Genomic DNA, 21,960 nt, shown 5'->3' with positions numbered 1-21,960 from the left:
ATGAAATGTTCATACCGCTACATCTCTAGTAGTGGAGCACTGGTGTGTGTAGTGTAGTGCAGGGTAGTGTAGTATATTGTCCCGCTGCGCTTTCCGTAGCCGCGCTGTGAAAGAGGTGGGACAAACACAAAGGCACAGAGGTCAAGGGGAGGAGAAAGCACGTGGGGCGGCTTGTGTCCGGAGATCTGTCCTTCTTCCTTCTGATGTGAACTTGTTTTTTGTGCTGTTGTTGTGTCTGCATGTAGCTAGCTCACCTCGCTGACCGGACAACGCCATTCAACTCTACACATTTGACGTCCTATAATTTTTTTTTTTTTAATAAATACAAGCAACGGATTTCTGTTGCTCGGTCTGAAAGCCTCTTGTTAGTGGAAATTACATCATGGTGAGCAAAACGGATGAGAGCCCAGCATCATCATCATCATCATCAGTGTCGACCTGCGCTTCAGTGGAGCTCGCTCAGGAAGGAGACACACCGAACCTGAAGAACCTGAAGGAGGGCTGTCCATGCGGTATGTAAGCCCCAGAGCCTGTTTCTCCTCCTGGTGGAGGGAGAAAAGCTGGCTAGATTCAGCTGTTGTCAGACATGTAGCTAAGTAATCAGGTTGCAGAAAATCTTGTGAAATCTGCTGCTCGTGTTATCATGTTGGAATCGAGACAGATCAGACATGTGAATCCCTCAAAGCACAAGTTACATGTGTGCTCTCTTCAGTCACCTTAGCAAGGCTAGCTGGCTAACTGTAACAGTCAAACAGTGATTAAAAGGACGTGTGACGTGGATTGACAGGAATGATTTCAGACAGTGTGTGTTTGTGAAAATAAATGTCAGTCTCATCATGTTACAATGACAGATGTCCTTTCTCAGTGTTAAGCTAAGTGTGTCTGTGCGAGGTGAAGAGCCGGTTTGTGGCAGATCACTGATCACTGCGGATTCAGGAAGCTAGCAGCTCTCCAATCGCATCATTACTAGCGTTAGACTTCTCTCGGTTAAGCCTAATGTCTTCATCTGCTTCATTTATACTCGAAATACACTCGCATCTCCGAATAAACCTGTGCGAAGCTAATAACAGCAGGAGCTAGTGATATTTCAGTGGAGAGGTATGAAGCCTGGCCGCACATGTTCTCTCCCAGCAGCATGCAGCGGCGAATGAACTGAAGGTCACCTTCATTGGAACGGACCAACTCGAGACACATAAATAGGGGTGTTTGTACTGACGCTTAACTCTGGACTGACTATTCACTGAGCTCTAAACAGTTTAATAGTATTTTGATATCAAGTAACGTATTACTGACACAACTTCAGCGTAGTTAGTCGGTCAGGCACGTCGGGTTTACTATGCAGACTTCCTCCCCCCCTCGTCTCCTTTCCCTGTAATTCTAGCCGCATGTGCCCTGACCGGGAAGCGGAAGTTGCTGCACATGGAAAGTCGCGGTGCTTGTATGCCGATAGAAGGTTATTACTACCTGTTCAGTATAGAGCGATCCTATCGGTAAGTGGTTGTTTCTTTCATCGATTACTTTACCAAGGTTAATGCAGGCAGGTTTTTAAAAACTTTAACATCGCGAGTCACGCATTCATTTTAGTTCCGCCTTCATTTTAGGCGAATAGCCGGGCAAGTTGTATAACTTAGCGCGCACTGAGTTGGCTAGCAAACGTGTTCAGTGTCATTTCCCAAGGACCTTGGAGTAGCTCTGCTGGCTTTATAGCTCGGATGGAGTTAATCAGTGAGATGTGAGCTCTCTGTTTCAGGCTCAGGACTTGATCAGGTGATTACATCAGCGTAGTTAATGTAAAGGTTGCAGATAAAGAACAGTATTATCTCTTTGAACTTATTGCAGCTTTGAGCTTTCACTGCAGCTCACATTCTGACCTTTTACTAGTGCCAGAGTTTTGCAGGATGGATCAATCTACACCTGTGCTATTGCATTTGCTTGTTACAGTCAGAAGGCAGTGTGTGTGTGTGTGTGTGTGTGTGTGTGTGTGTGTGTGTGTGTGAGGGAGTTTGCTGTTTTGACAGGAGATTAAGACAGTCAGCAGGGGGTCTGTCTGACTCCAGACTCCAGGGTAAACACAACTCTTCTTCCATGCCATGGCTTCTTCTTAAGCACGCTTTCATCCTTGTGGAATCTGGCTGATCCACTCGCAGACAAAATGCTGTTATTTTGATACCTGGCCATCCGGTTTTATGCTGTTGTTAGATTACAGGTGGACTGTTGGGAGACGAGTCTGAACGTTTTTCTACTCTTTTAAACTGACTTGTGTTCAGGAGGCTTTTGTCCAGAGCGTAACTCTGACATTGTGGCCAGAGTTTTATGGCAGTAGGGTTCTGATGGGGTTAAAGATTTCTTGCCAAACTCTAGAAGTTGACATGACGTTGTATTGAGTGAGAATGAACTTTTGGAGAAATTCTGGAGCAGAGAGTTGCATTAAGAAAAAGAAATGTTTCTTTTGTTCTGCCACTCTAGGTTTACGGCCTTTGTTTTATTATTTTTATTTATTTATTTATTTATTTTAAATTTGTTTTACATTGTGTTACACTGTCAAAGTCTTCTCTCTTTTTGACTTGAGAGAATATGAAAGTGAATAAGGCACCCAGGGACAATGCACTGTGGTCAGTCTTTGAATGATTGACCAACAATGACTGACCTGCTTGTGTCATGATCACACTGAATAGTCTACTTAAGATTCTCCTCAGCAGTGATTTTGAGAACCTGATGTGAAGAGAATTTCAATTATTTGTCCAAAAGAGATGGATTGTGTACACAAATGCTGAGGATCACATCTGCACACCAGGAAATGCTTTTTTTTTTTTTTTTTTTTTTTTTTTTTTTAATTATTCTTATTTTTTTAAACCTCTCATTGTCTGTTCCTTCTGGTTGTATTTTCATACTAATGTGAAACTAAGTGTTACTGGTCAGGCGGGAAGAGGGTGCGGGGCAGATGGACTTCACTCAGACCACTGGGAGGGGACAGAAGGCCACAGGGATTGCCTTTAGAGTTGTGCAATATGGAGGTGAACTTACCCCATGCACACTTTGCTCTGTTTTTAAAGCCAAATGGGCCTCTTTTTCAATTTGTAGGATTGGGCTACTGGTATTGTTGGAGGCTTTGTAAAAACCTCAAAGTAATTTAGTGATACTAGCTTTTGTCCGAAAGGAAATGTATTTAGTATTTTGTAATTGGTCTTCTTGGAAGATTTTGACAGTTTTATGCTGTTTGGCTTGAAGTTTGTAATGTTGAAATCAGTAGTGATAGTTTCTTCATTTCAGGCTTCTGTTTGTTTTTTTCTGGCTCGAAATTAGCTCTGCCCCATCATCTGCAGAGCTGCTTAGATGGCGTCTAATGAGTTGTGTGTAGTTTAAAAGCGGGGAGAGCTTGTCAATATTTTATTGTAATTGCATTTTTACCTCACTGGTAGGAGAGAGCTCTGAAAACAAACTGTTCATTTAAGTTTAAGTGCTAAAGTGACAGATTGATGTGTGATTTTTATTTTTATAAAAGCTAAATACAGACACTTAAATGAGTGTTCTGTGTGTGTGTGTGTGTGTGTGTGTGTGTGTGTGTGTGTGACCTTTTCTTTATCCAGCGATATTTGTTTGATTTACACCCTGTGTCTAAGGAGATGCCTAATGTTTGTTGCTAGAGCCCTGACACCTGGTTACCTTGAAGGGAGTCAAGGACACATTGCATTTGTCTGAAAACAAACAGTGGGCCTTCTCTGGCCCTGGCTATGTTCTAGAAAAAGCAGCTGTGGTGTAGCATTGAGTTTAATAAAGTGTGATTTATCTTCCAGCTTTGAAGCAGCAGTCTAGTCTGTGTACGATGAACATGCAGGTTCTGGGTGAGATGAATTCAAACAGATTTGGAGCGCTGGGAATGGAGTGAGGTATTCCAGTACTGGCATGGATGTAGTCAGCTGTGGAGTTTGGCTGGAATATTCACATTCTCAAGATGAGCAGCTGCTGCTGGTTTTAAAGAAATCTCTTCAAACAGCCTTGTTGAGCTCTGTAGGGGCTGAACTGTGGACAAAATAAAGTGTGTGACACTGCAACTGATGTGTGATTTTATGTTGGGGTTTTTTTTGGTAACTGACTGGCTTAGAGCAGGATGTAGAGATCACACGCTTACTAGTGAGGTGGTCATGTTGGGATTACGTTAATTCCAAGCTCCTCACTTGACTTGAATTCCTCAAAAGCTCTCATTTGGTGGAGAGTGCGGCAATGTAACATTGGGTTGTTCTTTTATCCCAACTGCTGGGTTACACACACAGGGTAGTTTAATTGAGTTATTTCTTTACTTATTGGGTTTAGCTAGTCCAGTCTCATAAGGCTCCAGATTTTAACAGACATTACTTGTTGAACTGATATCCAGCCTACTTTCTTAAAAATCAAGTTAGTGATATCTCCCATGTTGTTGGCTGTATTCAGGTAAGTCATTCTCATAACCTCAGTATTTAACTTTACATGCGTCTTCGAACATTCTCTATCATTTTCTAGTGTTGACTACATAATTAATAGTAGAGGTCAACCGATAATGGATTTTACCGCTAACTAAGTTGGGCGGTACCTGCCGATAACCTATTAATCAACCGATGGTTTTAACGAAAATGTAACACTGAGTAAAATATTGCTGAACTTTATTACAAACATAAAAATCACTGACTGTACTGTGAAAAGTTTAAACAAAATAAATGTATAAATATTAATATATATTAGCTAACTTTTAAATATTAAAGTAAATCAAAGATGTACATCCAAACTGAACCCAAAAGTAACGCTCCAAATAAAAATGGAGATATCCATAATGAATCTAAAACAGTTCAAATAGCATGACAAAATTTGTCAGTGATAGTTTTCATTTCGCCTCTAGAGGCCGCTCTTGTACCGTATAATGACAGCTGACGTTTCTCAGCCGGTAACGTGACGGAAGCAAGGGGGGAAATTATGTGTGTGGATTTTTGCAGATTAATTGGCAAAACCGATCAATCGGTCAACCTCTAATTAATAGTATAGTGTAGCTTTTGCATACTGGCTACATACCAGTGAATGACATCAAGGTGCTGAGTACATTTCCATAAAAACTATTTTCTGAGTCTGAGAACATGGTCACAGCAAGTGAGTCCATCACCTCATAATGACTGTAATTCAACATGAAGTAAACACATGGTTTTTTGTGACACTAAATAACTTTTGCGATACTTTTGCAAAATTTTTAGTAATCAAGACCTGTTTTTCTTCAGCAGTATACTTCCTATAGATCCTTGTTGAATCTAAACATGATCGTTCTATACGATTGGCCCAAATGTGATTTGTTTTATTTCTGTCATAACCTGACCGCTGCTTTTCTCCACAGCGCACAGTGCAGCTACAGCAGTAATGAATGGCGATGGAGGACATGACCAGAACGAGGAGACAGAGTCCAAGCAGGACGGCAGCTCTGACCCTGATGCCGGTGACGATTCCAATGAACAGGAAGTGATCGTCATTCAGGACACTGGCTTCACTGTGAAGATTCAGGCACCAGGCATCGAGCCCTTTGACCTGCAGGTACGTCAGCTCTTGTCCTGCTTTTGAGTATAGAGAAATGAGAAGAGGAGTTTCTTTCTTTTAAAAAATACTCCCTCTTTCCTATTCAGGTGTCCCCGCAGGAAATGGTACAGGAGATCCATCAGGTGCTTATGGATCGTGAAGACACCTGCCATCGCACATGTTTTTCACTGCAGCTTGACGGCAACGTGCTGGACAACTTTGCCGAGCTAAAGTCCATCGAGGGTCTTCAAGAGGGATCCCTGCTCAAAGTAGTGGAAGGTATGTTTTATAGAGCAGAGCTGTTTTTACTCAAATTATTGTTTTTTTTCTCTCTTTCTAGAGGTTCTTATGTATCTGTCCTTTACTTTCACTCTTCAGAGCCTTACACAGTGCGTGAAGCTCGCATTCATGTGCGTCATATAAGAGACCTGTTAAAGAGTCTGGATCCCTCTGACGCTTACAACGGAGTAGACTGCAACTCTCTGTCCTTCCTCGGTGTTTTCACGGATGGAGATCTTGGAGGTGTGTGTAACAGTTCATTCACTTGCCAATAGAAACAGCTGCAGCCTGATCTGCTTTGATTTGGTGCCCATTACGTTCTTACTCCTACAGATAGTGGCAAACGTAAAAAGAAGGGCAGCGAGCTTGAACAGATTGACTGTACTCCTCCTGAGCACATCCTTCCCGGCAGCAAAGAACGCCCCCTAGTCCCCCTCCAGCCACAGAACAAAGATTGGAAGGTAAGCATCATCCTGCTTTCACAGTAGCAAACGACAAGCTGACCGTACATTTTCTACGTACGTGCACGACACAGAGCCACAATTTCAGTGACAAGCAACGTCAGTTCTGTCCGAATTTGGTTATGACGCCATAAAGGACAAATCCAAACAATTGCCTTGAACAATTTCTTGGACCCATCCTGTGGGCATGTGGTCCAACTTTTCTTCAGCTCTCCCCTTTAACCCCAACCTGTAGTTGGAAATAGGATAATACGAAAGCCTGTATTTCTTCCATGTCATATTCGGCTTCTCATTAAATATGTATAGACGTTGTGAAGAAAAATAAGGAAGGACGTTGGAAAGAAGCAGCAGAGGTTGTTGGGCCCCGAGTACATAATGTACATGTAGTCCGATGCTAAAATTTGCTAAATTGCCCGTGAAGCAAGTATGAAGCTAAAACATATGTGGTAATCACACGATATTCACACTGATTACTGCATTTATGTTTAGTTAGCTTTAGAAGCTACATTCATTATATGGCCAAAAGTTTGACCTGACCATCACACTCTGGACTTGTTGAACATCCTATTCCAGATTAAATCACTGTTTTGCTGTTATAATCACCTCCACTCTTCTGGGAAGGCTTTTACACTAGATTTTGGAGTGTGGCTGTGGGGATTTGTGCTCATTCAGCCACAATAGCATTAGTGAGGTCAGGCACTGATGTCCGGTGCAGTCGGTGTTCCAGTTCATCCCAAAGGTGTTCACTGGGGTTGAAGTAGCGCTTTGTGCAGGCCACTCGAGTTCTTCCACTCCAACCTTGGCAAACCATATCTTTATGGATCTCGCTTTGTGCACAGGAGCACTGCCATGTTGGAACAGGTTTGTGCCTCTTAATTCCAGTGAAGGGAAATTTTAATTATACATCATATGAAGGCATTCTATGCATTTGTGTGCTTCTAACTTTGCGGCAACAGGAAGACCCACCAACTTTTGGCTATATAATGTATAGTTCGTTGCTTATCGGGAAAAATAGGACTGCGCAAACCTTCAAGCAACAACAGCGGCGGTCGCTTCACAACCACAAGTGACAAACCACAAGTGACAAACTACAAGCAAAATGAACGACTTGTCACTTCCTAGTGTGAAAGTAGGGCCAAGAAGCAAAATAAGCATGATACTCTCATAAAAGTGTACTGTGATGAAAAATATTTCATTATTGAGATCATATTGATGTATTGGCCAGTAACATTTCCTGTTATTGTCTGACATGAACATTCCTGTTTGTTTGTACTATACTCTATCTACAGCCGCTTCAGTGCCTCAAGGTCCTTACGATGAGTGGCTGGAACCCTCCGCCCGGCAACAGGAAGATGCACGGAGACCTCATGTACCTGTACATTGTGACCGTAGAAGAGCGGCACGTCAGCATTACTGCCTCCACACGCGGATTCTACCTCAACCAGTGAATACAATTACAGTTATATAATTAGCGTCATCCTTCTCTCAGTGTGTCTTTTTCTGCATTGTTTATGTAATATTTTATCCTACCCTTCTTCTATATTTATTTACACCACCTATGGCTGTTTGATATGGCGTATAATTATAACGTTGCTTGCTTAGGTCCACCACCTACAATTTCAACCCTAAGCCTGCCAACCCCAGCTTTCTGAGCCACTCTCTGGTGGAACTGCTGAGTCAGATCAGCCTAGCCTTTAAGAAGAACTTCACTGCCCTGCAGAAGAAAAGGTGAGGGATTCGTTTAATTAAGCATGTTTCCACCCAGTTTCAAGAACCCTGAAGGAATTTAAACGTTCCTAAACTACTCTGAATTCAAACTACATTTTTCCTGAACGAGTTTGTGTTTTCCTGCAGTGCAGGAAAGCAGTTTCACACATGCCTGTTTTTGCAGCAAGCCACTTGCAGTGGTAGCTCAGTGGTTAAGGATTAAATGGTAAATGGTCTGCACTTATATAGTGCTTTTATCCAAAGCACTTTACACTGTCTCTCATTCACCCATTCACACACACTCCCACACCAAAGGTAGCAGAGCTGCCATGCAAGGCGCTAACTTGCCATCGGGAGCAATTTGGGGTTCAGTGTTTTGCCCAAGGACACTTTGGCATGTGGAGTCACGTGGGCCGGGAATCGAACCACCAACCCTACGATTAGTGAACAACCCGCTCTACCACCTGAGCCACAGTCGCCCTGATTACTGATCAGAATTACTGATCGGAACGTTGTGAGTTCAAATTCCAACTGCCACTGCTGTGCCCTTGAGTAAGGCCCTTATCCCTCAACTCCTCAATTGTATGAATGAATGAGATGGATGTAAGTCGCTCTGGATAAGTGCGTCTGCCAAATGCCATAAATGTAAATGTAAATAAACAGTATTCTCCTGTGACATGTTTGACATACAATATATGTAAAAATAAAAGCACAGTGGAAAAAGTCTGCTTTGCTGGTGGTGCTGTGCTGCTTCTGATTATAAAAGGTAAAATAAGTAATCAATTGTTGGCTAAATACAGTTTTATGTAAGAGGGACAGTCACTGGGCCTTGCACCTTCGGGGTTCGATTCCTTGCTTGTTCTCCCTGTGCCTTGGGGATTTTCTCTGGGTACTCCAGTTTCCTCCACCAGTCTAAGGATATGCGTTGTAGGCTGATTGGCATTTCCAAATTGTCCGTAGAGTGTGAATGGGTGTGTGTGTGTGTGTGTGTGTGTGTGTGTGTGTGTGTGTGTGTGTGTGTGCGATTGTCCCCTTGGATGGGCTGGCACCCCGTCCAGGATGTCCCCCGCCTGGTGCCTCGAGTCCCCTGGAATAGGCTCCAGGCTCCACCCAAACCCTGTGTAAGATAAGCGGTACAGAAAATGGATGGCTGAATGGATGACAGTTATTAGGTGAAGCTTAATAACTGACTGGGGGGGGGGGGGGGGGTTTCTTATGGCTCAGGCACTGAAATTGGCTCTGCATCCTCCAGTGGAAACACACCTGAAGATCTTTTGAAAGAGTTCCTCCAACCACATATACTATATAGTTTATAATTTGTTAATTGATAAACTATTTTTTGATTTAACATCCTTTTCACCCCGTCTCAATCAGTGTCCACCTTCCTCGATGTAAACAAATGAAATATCTTGAAATGGTTGTGCTGCAGAGTCCAAAGACATCCGTTTGAGAGAATAGCCACACCGTTCCAGGTGTACAACTGGACTGCTCCTCAGATTGATCATGCCATGGACTGCGTGAGGGCAGAGGATGCCTACACCTCCCGTTTGGGATATGAGGAACACATACCTGGCCAGGTAGGCTATACAGGTTCTTGTTCATTTGCATTATTACTTGATGTCAGTACCCTTTAGAGAGTAGCCATTTTTATTAAACCTCCTCTGCCTCTCTGTAGACTAGAGACTGGAATGAAGAGCTGCAAACAACAAGAGAGCTCTCACGTAAGAACCTGCCAGAGCGTTTGCTGAGAGAGAGAGCCATTTTCAAGGTAAGCGTACAAATGGAAAAAAAGATGAGGTTTATGGTAGAACCCAGAGTAGCTTCTGTTTATGTCTCATACCCAAACGTCTTTCAGGTTCATAGCGACTTCGCTGCGGCAGCTACGCGTGGCGCCATGGCTGTAATTGACGGAAACGTGATGGCCATCAATCCCGGTGAGGAGACGCGTATGCAGATGTTCATCTGGAACAACATCTTCTTCAGCTTAGGCTTTGATGTCCGTGATCACTACAAAGAGCTGGGAGGAGATGCCGCAGCACACACCGCCCCCACCAATGATCTGAATGGAGTGAGAGCGTATGGGGCAGTCGATGTGGAGGGGCTTTACACGTTGGGCACCGTGGTTGTGGACTACAGGTAGATTTGCACCAATATTTGATAATAATTAGTGGTGTAGTGCTTAACACATTTTTAACACCCTCGCACCTCCGGGATTGGGAGTTTGAATCCTGTGTGTGCGTGCGTGTGTGCGTGTGTGCGTGCGTGCGTGCGTGTAGTTTGCATGTTCTCCCTGTGCTTCAGGGGTTTCCTCCAGGTACTCCGATCCAAAGACATGCGTTGTATACTGATTGGCATCTCTAAATTGTCCATAGTGTCTGAATCGGTGTGTTTGCGATTGTACCCTGTGATGGGCTGGCCCCCTGTCCAGGGTATCCCCCCACCTTGTGTTCCCTGGGATAGGCTCCAGGCAACCCTGTGTATGGAATATGGATGGATATTTTTATGGTTCACATTACATGTTTACTTTGAGCCCTCTTACTGGGTTGCATTTTACCTGAAAAGCAGTCTTAACATTGTCTATTACTAATTATTGGTGCTTGCTTAACCGCAGGGGCTACCGTGTCACCGCCCAATCCATCATCCCTGGCATCCTGGAGCGCGAACAAGAGCAGAGCGTCATCTATGGCTCCATTGATTTTGGAAAGACTGTGGTGTCCCACCCCAAGTACTTAGAGCTGCTTGAGAAGACGAGCCGGCCTCTGAAGGTACAGCGTCATGCCGTTCTCAACGAGAAGGAAACGCCCGTGGAGCTCTGCTCGTCTGTTGAGTGCAAGGGGATCATTGGCAACGACGGACGCCACTACATCCTAGACCTGCTACGCACTTTTCCTCCTGACCTCAACTTCCTGTCTGTGGAAGGAGAGCAGCTAAACCCAGAGAGCAAGAAGCAGGGCTTCCCTCGACAGCATCGCCACCGTCTAGCCTGTCTGCGCCAGGAACTCATTGAGGCCTTCGTAGAGCACAGGTATGCTCAGACCGGCTCTGCTTTTTGAAGGAATGTTTGACAGACGAGTATTAATGTTGCGCATCAATAGTTAAGCAGGCAAACTGGTTTGAGTGTATTATTATGCAAATCATAACGGTTTAACAGGTACATGTTGTTTTCCTTTGTGTAAGCATTTTCTAACCTTTCTGAATTTAGCTTATTACTAATTTAAAAAAAAATAATTAAGCTGCCACATATTATACAAGTTAAGGCGCGTTAGTCGGAATTGTTGACCGTATTAATTTTACTCAACTATTCGTATAAATCTGTTAATTTAAGTAACTTCGTGGACCAGAGTAGTGACCAGTAGGTATGATATTAGATCGGAGAGCTAAAAGCTAATGTGTCAGTAACTCGACAATGAAATTATTAGGTTTGAGCGATACATACACACTGCACACACTGCATTCGTGATTTCTTTTTGTTTTGTTTTTAAGTCTATAACGGTCTATGGGGTTCAAGCTGTGTTTCCTCCTGTTACCAAACACAGATACCGAAAATTTACTCTCTTGTTTAATCAAAAAAACCCCGAAAGTTAGTTCTAACTGTAACTGAAAGATATCAGCCCCATAATTGCGTCTTCATTCCATTGTTCTTATTGTTCTTATTCTCAAAGCTCTGAAATAATCCACCTTAAGACATTTAACAGCAAACATCCATCTGATATGGGTGCCATAAATGAAACATTAGCGATTGTCGTTTTACCTTTGAAAGAAAAAGGGACCTTCACCTTCATCCCGTTTAAACCAGCTGTCCCTGGCTTGGGGAAAAGTGCAGTTTGAGAAGATTACTGATTTACTTTCTGTGCTTTGTAAAGATTACTACTTTACAAAGTGCAGGCAGCGCTGTGATTCGACAGCTTTAACCGTGTTCATTTTCTGTGGGCCGAAGGTATCTCCTTTTCATGAAGATGGCGGCACTCCAGCTGATGCAGCACAAAGCAAATAAAGACAGCAAGCCTGCAGCCTTGCCTGAGAACGCGCCCGCTGAAGCTGAGAGTAAGCTAGCGTTGGCTCCAGAGGCCTCTGAGAACGCCACTGAAACTGCAGCACCAACCCCTGCCTTGCCAACTTCCTCCGAATCCACGCAGACACCCGAGGTAGCCGAGAACCAACAGGCCTCATCTACAGAAAACTCTGCAGTAAACGCTAATGGTACCATCTCATTGGGTGCCGGTGAACCCGCAGAGAGCCACAATGGAGGCTGTGACAGTCCTCTGGAGGGTAAGGAGGCCCTTGAAACTATTCCAGGATTAGCTCAAGCTAAAGAACTGGCTGAATCTTTAACAGCAGAAGATGGATCTGGGATTGGTACGTCATACGAACAGCTAAACATGAGCAATGAGAAACAGGAGCACACACCTAACAGAGATGCATGGATCTTTCTTTGTGCTGCGTATGCTTACTTTTAGTCTTCTTTGTCTGTTCCTGCACTATCAGATGCAATTCCTATTGTTTTTTTTTCTTTTCTTTCTTTTTTTTTTAAAGTGCATTACGAGCTTTGCTGACACTTTCTGTTTTAAATCAGCATCTCTGTTAGTGTGTGTGCTCCTGTTCCTGTTTAAGGCTCATTTATGGAAATTCTCCTTTAATTTCTAATCACACACTCTCACTGACTTTCCAACATGGTTTAATTAATGATTAAATCAAATATGTGAAGACTTGTGGTGCAAATAAGTGATGGTGGGACCACAAAGTTTTTACTCCTACTAATCCGTCTGCCAAGTGTGTGCTAATCCTCCATTTAATACACAATTTGATCCTCTTGGTACTTCTGCACACTGTCTTATTGTCTAACTGGTGTGGGTTTGATTATAATTATAGCACTGCAGTGTGTTTATAGTTTTAGTGAATTGTTTATAACTTTGCGTACTGTCTCTGGACTGGAAACAGACCCCAAAAGCCGAGAGGTCGTCCTGAACGCCTGCAAAGCGGTGGGTTCCATCAGCAACACTTCCTTCGACATTCGCTTCAACCCAGACATCTTCTCCCCAGGTATGAAAGATAAGAACATATTTTTCTGAATCCCTTTTTTCTTTTTTCTTTTTTTAATTGATATGAGCAGCTGTGGTGATTTCTCTTCTTATGTTGTAGGAGTGCGTTTCCCAGAAGACAGTGCTGAAGACATCCAGAAGCAGAAGCAGCTTCTCAAAGATGCAGCAGCCTTCCTGGTGTCTTGTCAGATCCCATCTTTGGTGAGTGATGTTTACATGGAGGTAAAGTGTGAAATACGGGGAGACACAGCCTCACAGCTCCAGTGTACAGGGTGTACTTTAAGTACAAAAACGCATCAATATGTGGATTGCATACTCTAAATTGTCCCTTATGTCCAGTGTTTCCTGAATATACTCAATTTTCTCTGAAGATGTGACCAGGATAAAGCCGGGGTGAAATGAATGTAAACTATTGATGTGTTTTTCAACTTGTTGACCACGGTGTTTCTTCTCCTACAGATAAAAGACTGTTTAGACCACACTGCTCTGCCGATGGATGGAGCCACGTTGACCGAGGCCCTCCATCAGCGTGGTATCAACATGCGCTACCTTGGCAGTGTGCTGGAGTTTGTGGACAAGATGCCTGCAAAACCACAGCTTGATCATTTCTATGTAAGGCTCTTAATTCTCATATATAGTCTCTTTTGCTTCTTGGCATTATGTTGGTGCTGTACTTGATCCATTTGTCCTCATTACAGAGAATAGCAATCACTGAGCTGATCACAAGATGCACCAAACATATCTTCAAGACCTACCTCCAGGTGAGCTCTCAGTTTTCATGAGCTATGACCTATATATATATATATATATATATTTTTTTTTAATGCACTTTGTTTTTTATGCAAGTGTTCCTATTTGTGTGTGTGCAAATTGTAGGGTGTCGAGCTTTCAGCCCTGTCTGCTGCAGTGAGCCACTTCCTGAACTGCTTCCTGAGCTCTTTCCCAGACGCCGTGGCCCATCTGCCCGCAGATGAGCTGGTCTCGCGCAAGAAAAACAAGAGGAGACGAAACAGAGTGCCTGGAGGAGGAGACAACACGGCCTGGGCCAGCCTGACCCCCAGCGAACTGTGGAAGAACATCGGCACAGAGGCTCGCACTTATTACCACTTCGCTCTACAGTGGTGAGGAACTTTTACATTTGATTATTTCTATGTTGTTGTAGTAGTAATGCGAACCATTTTCTACCTTACAGTTGAATTTGGTTTTGATTCAGTTTCCTTATGCATCTTGTCGATTTCTATAGCATGTATTAGTGTGACATTTGCTGAAAGAAAGAAAAAAAGGCATAAAGTGTTTCATAGTGATCATTTTTCATCAAATGCATGATATTATGTATTGACAGTTGAGATAAATAAAAAATAAAAAAACATGCATAATCCAGATTGCAGTTAAATATCATGTAACCCAAGCAAAATTAAAAAGAAAAGCGCTCTGTGTTTTGGCAGCGAGAGTGTGGACCAGGCCGTAGAGAAATATGGCCTGCACAAAATCACCCTCCTGAGGGAAATCTCCATCAAAACTGGCATCCAGGTAATGCCTTTATTGATCTGCCCGTTTTAGTGAACATCCCTATGTGGTAGATGGACACTCAAGTCTCATTGCTTTGCGTTGTCTCTGCAGATCCTTATAAAGGAGTACAACTTTGACAGCCGCCACAAGCCGGCTTTCACCGAAGAGGACATCCTGAACATCTTCCCTGTCGTAAAGCACGTCAACCCTAAAGCCTCCGATGCCTTTCATTTCTTCCAGAGCGGGCAAGCCAAAGTCCAGCAAGGTAATGTATCTGTAGCTTCAAAACAACAACGGAACGATAATTTGATTTTGAATGCAGGAGATTATGGAAATCTATTGATAGTGTAGTATATAAGGCTGGAATATCCTGCAGGTTTACTTCTGAAGGACTCTACTTTTTTAGACTAGTCATGAAGGGTTTTGTGACCAAGGATGGTACACAATGTGGGTGTTGTACAGTGTGCTCCTTTCATATTCACTTTATACAAATAAAGTTTTTAACAGTAGCAGCTTTACAGAAATCCAGACGTAAACAACAAATTGGAAATCCCTAAATATTTAGGGTATCTGTGTGGGACCATCCACAGCATCTCAAGTGCATAAAGCTCTAATACAGATGCAGAACATCTTGTTTGCGTGATATGTCACTAACGCATGTGGTCTTTAGGTTTCCTTAAGGAAGGATGTGAGCTAATCAACGAGGCCTTGAACCTGTTCAACAACGTGTATGGAGCCATGCACGTGGAGATTTGTGCCTGTCTGCGCCTCCTGGCTCGCCTCAATTACATCATGGGAGATCACCCTGAGGTCCATTATACACCTGTATTTATCACTCTGTTCCACACATCGCTTTTGAATTTCTCCTCACACTGAATATCTTCCTATACAGGCCCTCAGTAACCAGCAGAAAGCTGTTCTGATGAGTGAGAGAGTGCTGGGTATTGAGCATCCTAACACCATTCAAGAATATGTGAGTGTCTGGACAAAAAATCCAAACTACTTGCACACTTCTGATAAAGTAATCATCATGGCATTATTAATGAATTAAGATTTGAGTGACATTTTAACCTTTGCATTTTCTATAGATGCACTTGGCTCTGTACTGCTTTGCTAATGGCCAGCTGTCCACTGCACTGAAGCTGCTGTACCGTGCCCGCTATCTCATGCTGTTAGTGTGTGGAGAGGACCATCCTGAGATGGCTCTGTTAGATGTGAGTTATAAGGGGATCATTAATATTATTATCATTATGTGGATAATACCGTGACAAATGTTTTAGTATTAGTACTTATTTTCACACTTCATATACAAAAAGAATAGATTGATCATTATTTTCTATACAAGTCATTAGAAATGCTTCAGCACATTTATTCTAAATTTAAGAAACAAAATGTCACCTTGGAATGTTCAGGTAACAGAATTTATAATTGTTTCTTTAAGATGTTAGACAGTTTGAACCTTTAAACAAACTTTCGTCTCGTGTAATGTAAATGGTGTGTTTTTCACTCATTCTGGGGTGGCATTGTGTTCTCTGTGTGTTTGTGTGGGTTTCGTCTGGGTTCTCCGGGTTTCTTCTGGTTTCATAGGAGTTTAAATTTCTAGTGTTCAGTGTATAATGCTGAACTAAAGCCCCAGTTCGTTTTCTCTCTCTCTTTTACAGAGCAATATTGGTCTGGTGTTACACGGAGTGATGGAGTATGACCTCTCGCTACGCTTCCTAGAAAATGCCTTGGCCATCAACTCCAAATACCATGGACCCCGATCCCTTAAAGTCGCCCTCAGGTATGAAGTTTGTTAGTTTTCAGAATTAAACTCCACTAAACTGGAATGTGATTTTTGGTCCTCTCTGATCTCCTCTGTGCATGCATTTCTATGCAGTCACCACCTTGTGGCCCGGGTGTATGAGAGCAAGGCTGAATTCCGTTCAGCTCTGCAGCATGAGAAGGAGGGCTACACCATTTACAAGAACCAGGTACATTCTTGTGTGCACGCACACACACAGCCAGAGTTAGGGGTGTTGATTATGTACCTTTGAGTAGAATAGAGGTCAACCGATTGATAGGTTTTACCGATTAATCCACACCAATTAAACAGTTTTTCCCGGTTGCGGCCGTCTCGTTAGCAGCTGAGAAGGGTCTGCTGTCATTATACAGTACGAGAGCGGCCTCTAGAGGTGAAATAAAAACCGTCGCTGACAAATTTTGCAGTGTTATTTGAAGTGTTTTTTGATTCATTTTGGACGTCTATATTTTTATTTGTTTATATTTGTCTTTAATATATATATAAAACAGTACACTTTCACGGTACAGTCAGTACTGTTCATTTTTGTAACAAAGTTCAGCAATATTGTACTTTGAGTGTTACGTTTTCATTCCGAATCACTTTTTTAAAAAAAGAATTAATTGGATAATTGAGCCGTTATCAGCAGGTACCGCCCAATTTAGTCAACGGCATCGGTAAAATCCATCGGTTGGCCTCTAGAGTAGAACCTTGCATCGTTCACAATGTCTACATACTTTTCTAAGTATATTACACAGTATGACCAACTGTGCACAAGAGCACTAAAAAGTTAATCTAGTTAGCATATTTGGTGAACTAGAATGAAAAATGTAGCACATATCATCTTGACAGGTTGGTGAAGCTCATGAAAAGACCAAGGAGAGTTCAGAGTACCTGAAGTACCTCACCCAGCAGGCTGTGGCCCTACAGAGAACCATGAATGAGATCTACAAGAATGGCTCCAATGCCAGCATTATGCCTCTCAAAGTAAGTTAATCATTTCCTCATTATTCGTACATTCTTATATTGTTTTCGGTAGATGGCTGTGAGTTGATATTCGATTCTGTTTGTTTTCTGTGCAGTTCACAGCTCCAAGCATGGCCAGTGTCCTGGAACAGCTCAATATTATCAATGGTATCATCTTTATTCCTCTCAGGTAGGTTAGACAATACTAGATATTATCAATCACTTTATATTTTAAATGTATTTCAGGCTGTACCAGGCATGAACCTGAACTTGGTTAGATCATGTGCTACAGTGTTAAGTATGAAGTGTTCCACAAATGTTTGAAAGACAGAACGGTTGCTGCACCTGCCCTGCATTGGAAATGTATTAACAAATGCAAGATCATTGTAAATTCTTATGGATAGATCAATTAGCGAATTGAAGGGTGAACACTTTCAAAATGTTTATGGCAGTTAACGTAAGACATGCAATAAATACACCTTCATTTTAATCCACACTGATTTCAGCCTACACTGATTGTGCTGGATTTAGTGCGTGTAAAACGTGAGTTTGTGTGTTCCGCTGTGCTTCTTTTACATGCCATCTTTATGGATTTAATGCTTCACTTAGGCTTACAAATGGAAAAAAAATAGAGCCATTCACATCCCACTGTGTGCAGAGATGTTGTGATTGTGCAGCCTGTAGCAGCATAGCGAAGGGTTTGTACGGTAGTGTTACTCCTAGATCACCAGAAGAATGATACACGCACCGTGTGTACTCCGGATGTCAACATGTTATAATTACAGCTGGTCAGACTTTAGCTTCACCCTTTACTCCATGGCTGCGTCTTAATCAGCTCCCTTGTTCAGTAGTCAGGGCACTGATAAGGGAGTCAGCCATTTTAAAGGCTGTCTCAATCGCAGAATCCTTCCAGTGCACTGAAGACTCTCAGCTCAAAAAAAGATCTACAAATCTAAGTAGCTTGTTATTGTTAACCGATTTTTAACATTTATTTGATGTTCTGTATCTGGTTTGTTTGAGTTTAACGACTTGCGTAAAAAAATTTTTAAAAAATGAATGAATTCATTTTTGACACATGATGTCAGAAAGATATTGGTCCTGCCAGTGGTTCTCAACGCAAGTACGTAGTCGTGTCGCCTGAAATTGAGTCATCAGTGTCCCAATGTGTAGTGACCCAGGGTTGTTACTGGTGCCCGAACTCGATGGTGCCCGATATATTGATTCACGACCTAGGGAGCTAGGGGGCTGATGGAGCCACGCCCCATGTTTCATTAACACTGTTGTACATTAGGACATTTGTTTTCTTGATAAAGATGACGTGCGCTGTTGCATATGCTGTTGTATGTATTTAGGGTTAACTCTTTTTTTCATTTTCAAAACTTGCAAGCAAAACAAAAGGTGCTATACATCTTCCACTAGAAGTGATGAAGTGTGAAATGTGTCCTGAATACGTGTTTTGGTAAAAATGCAGTAATAGTATCTTGCCTGATTTATATCTCTAGCTTTAATCGAGGAGTAACTGTAACAAATACCTGATGCCTTGCAGCCAAAAGGACTTGGAGACCCTGAAGGCAGAAGTCCAGCGCCGGCAGCAGCTACAAGACTCTGGGAAGAGTGAGGAACATCAGGAGAATGGTCAGCTGGCACTGGACGACAAACTTCCCGTCGATGATTAATCCCACACGCGTATACCCTGTAGCAGGGATGGACATGATGCAAAAGTCATCTGCTTGAACCTGTAGAACTGAGAACTAATTTAAATGAGTATATTTGAGCTTAAAGTGGAGGGAACAGACAGGGAAATGTACAGCAAGCGGTACAGTGTAAAGCACGGAACCAGTGTTTAATGCGGGCAGGCAGAGGGGCCAGACTGAGGCTCTCTTCTTGTTACTGTTTTCCTGCCAGTTTGTCTGAAGCTGGTGACCAAGAATGACCATGACATTGTATGCTAGAGCCTTATCCGTCCATCCATCCTTCCATCCTTTTTCACATCCCACTATCTGTCGTGCCAAGCCCCCACGATCTCGTCTCCTTCTCTTCTTTTAGGAGTTTAGGCGTACAGGCTCTAAATTCAGTGTGAGCTTCATTGAAGTGAAGCCCAATGCCACTACTTTCACCCACCACTATCCGCAAAACTCAGGTGATTTCTAGGCCCCCTAGATGAGAGTGGAAACAAAATTCAGAAAGATGCACAAGAAATGAGATGGAGGCTTCAGAATGTACACACTATGGGCTAGCTTTCAAAGACCATGTACAAACAATGGTCCAGTTATGTCCTGTACCATTAACATACCAATTGGTGGCTGCTGTCTTCACAACGTTACAGATTTGTTCTCATCTAAAGCTTTTCAGATTGAACACAGATGTTCTGTAAAAAGCTACTCTTTTCTTTTTGTAATAGTAAGTGTGTGGGGGGGAATTAAAGCCATTTTATTTCCTTGGTCAAACCATTTAATTTAAGCGTTGTCTGTTTTTATAGAGATATATTCAGAAGATGTGTATGTCATGATGTGAGGCGTGACAGACTTGATTTATGTTAATCGAAATGCAGGTTCAAAAGGTCTAGCTTAAATTTTATCATTTGAATCTTTATCTTTTCAGTTTTGTCTCTGTGTGTGTGTGTGTCTGTTTCTTATTGTAGTACAGAGGTCATGAGTAGATGCCTCTACAGCTACCACTGCTGCTGTGACAAAATCATTCTAATCGTATTTTTCTACATACAAACATGGCATGACTAGTGAAAACTTGAACATGAAGTATTTGGCACAGGTTGAAAATCACCATTACGATAGTATATCTGACAGATTGGACTTCTTTGACACTGACATAACACTTTTTTGTGACAATTTTCATTCATTTCCAGCAGTACAGGACCCTTTCCTGTATTCTTGTATATCTTTTCCTTTACCAGTATTTAGCGCACTTTTCCAGAACTAGCACCAGAAATGGATTGAGAGAGGCTGCTTTTGTGTAATGTACCAAAAAAAAAAAAACAGAGGACGAACGCCGTGCTTGCTTGTATAAATGCTGTGCAGATCTACCTTCCAAATGCCAAACTTGTTGCTGTGATAAATGTACAAGTTTTAAGCAATAGGAATGCTGGAACTCTCTCTCTGTGCTGCTGTAGTCTGCACTTGGAGGGAAAACCGATTGCTACACTGCTTGTGTGTGTGTGTGTGTGTGTGTGTGTGTGTTTTTGTTTTTTTTTCTTTCCTCCTTATGAAAAAATTGGCTTTTTCTAAGAACAGAAAGGAGTAATTGGTTGTTTTATTGTTTATGAACAAAAACCGAGCAAATCACCCTGTATTTGTGCCAGTTTGTGCTTTGTAATCGAACCAGGCTGGTATGTGTCCTGTCTTTCTATACCTTCCAGAGGGTTAAAAATCTTAGCCCACTGTGTTCCTTTATGTTGTTGCTTTAACCTTTGTTTGCCTACCAGTGCTTATGAAGGAGCCACGTTGTACGCTGGGCTTGTCTCAGGCTGCAGTACTCTTAGTAGCCACTAAGGTGTATTCTAGTCTAACAAAGGCTCTTTGCCGCTCAACTTGCAATTGATAATAAATGCAGTTCATAAAGGAACACAAAGCATCATCACTAATTTAAACTCTGCACTGCAAATTGCTTTCAAGTAGAAGTTCATTAGGCTTGGTGATTACAATTTATGAGAGTCCCATAGATCTAAATATTTAATCTGGAATATTTATCCCTCCACAACAGCTGAAACATTTGTAAAAATATTTGGTAGTCATTGGATGTATGCAAAATAATAATAATAATAATAATAATAATAATAATTCTGTGTTATTAGTTAAATTAATTTTTTTTTTGCATTTCATTGATGAGCATTAGTGCAATAGAAAACAATTTATATCACCTGCATATTTAGTTCTTATGGGTTCTTATTTTTTTATTTAGACAAAGAGGATAACGATGCAGTTTACAAAGACACTTAGTTTTAAATTTGAACTGTCTGTCTTTTCAGGTTTGATATTCTGAGTGTTTTGTATTCACAAAAGTGAATGTGTGAAAATTTCCATATCAAAACAAAATCTAGTATTAAAAAGAAACAACAAAATCTGCAGATTTCTAACCTAGTGAACAATTAATTGCACCACACTCCTCTCATTTTCAGAATGTTCTACAAACCAGTCAACATAATACACTCTTCAAAATCTAAGCATTCTTAATCCCACCGTTCCTGATGTCACTTTCAGATATTTGCTTGTATGTTTTTTATGTGATTTCGCAGAAAATCAGAAAAGGCCAACAGTGCTGCTTTAATACACAGTGTCTGTTAAGTTCACCTCACCGTCACCTGCTGTCTAACCCACACTCATAACTGAACCTCTGTTTTCCTCGTTTTGGATCATTAATCTGTCAAATCCATCCAGACCATTGTGTCTGCCTTTTGTTTTTTTTTCTTTATCGTTTTTGATGTGAAACCTGATTGTTGTGTTCCATAAATAATTATCTAATTATTTTTTTGATCTGAGTATGCTTTTGTATTAAAAGAAATAAAGGAACTAGCAAATATCGAGTGGCTTCAGTGAGGTTTAACAGTCTACAATCGTTGAGCCTTTAAACCTGCATACAGTTCTACTAAAGTTCTTGCATCTGCAGATATCTCATGCGAAGGTTCATTAATCTGCTAATCATGTACCCGTTTAGACTTAGTATATTTTATATGAGC

General features: G+C 41.9%; 1 protein-coding gene across 3 annotated transcripts; it reads left to right on the top strand.

The window, feature by feature from the left end:
• The first annotated feature begins 39 nt into the window (after positions 1-39).
• cluha (clustered mitochondria (cluA/CLU1) homolog a) lies at positions 40-21,803 on the top strand. 3 transcript variants are annotated; one of them, XM_053647515.1, is made up of 27 exons: positions 40-512; positions 5,354-5,547; positions 5,637-5,808; positions 5,908-6,051; positions 6,142-6,269; positions 7,559-7,713; positions 7,872-7,997; positions 9,406-9,553; positions 9,652-9,744; positions 9,832-10,112; positions 10,588-11,001; positions 11,914-12,245; positions 12,915-13,016; positions 13,116-13,216; positions 13,475-13,627; positions 13,714-13,776; positions 13,892-14,136; positions 14,461-14,545; positions 14,636-14,789; positions 15,195-15,334; positions 15,417-15,497; positions 15,613-15,738; positions 16,186-16,307; positions 16,404-16,497; positions 17,157-17,291; positions 17,387-17,460; positions 18,817-21,803. In XM_053647515.1, the coding sequence occupies exons 1-27, from the start codon at positions 383-385 to the stop codon at positions 18,944-18,946; spliced, it is 4,122 nt and encodes a 1,373-aa protein (XP_053503490.1). In that variant the 5' UTR covers positions 40-382; the 3' UTR covers positions 18,947-21,803. The 3 variants fall into 3 exon arrangements, with proteins under 3 accessions (XP_053503490.1, XP_053503489.1, XP_053503491.1); XM_053647514.1 differs by having other exon boundaries at positions 11,914-12,332; XM_053647516.1 differs by having other exon boundaries at positions 379-1,490; positions 11,914-12,332.
• The last annotated feature ends 157 nt before the right edge of the window (positions 21,804-21,960 follow it).

Source organism: Ictalurus furcatus, chromosome 17 (genome assembly GCF_023375685.1).
Source record: "Ictalurus furcatus strain D&B chromosome 17, Billie_1.0, whole genome shotgun sequence".
In the NCBI taxonomy this organism is placed as follows: Eukaryota; Metazoa; Chordata; class Actinopteri; order Siluriformes; family Ictaluridae; genus Ictalurus; species Ictalurus furcatus.
This window is presented reverse-complemented; position numbering and strand designations above follow the sequence as displayed.

Excerpts from the sequence above, each read along its gene's own strand:
- cluha (XM_053647514.1), top strand. The coding sequence starts at position 383 with ATGGTGAGCAAAACGGATGAGAGCCCAGCATCATCATCATCATCATCA. Across the intron at positions 10,113-10,587 it reads ACCGTGGTTGTGGACTACAG|GGGCTACCGTGTCACCGCCC; the intron begins GTAGATTTGCAC and ends GCTTAACCGCAG. Across the intron at positions 16,308-16,403 it reads TCCCTTAAAGTCGCCCTCAG|TCACCACCTTGTGGCCCGGG; the intron begins GTATGAAGTTTG and ends ATTTCTATGCAG.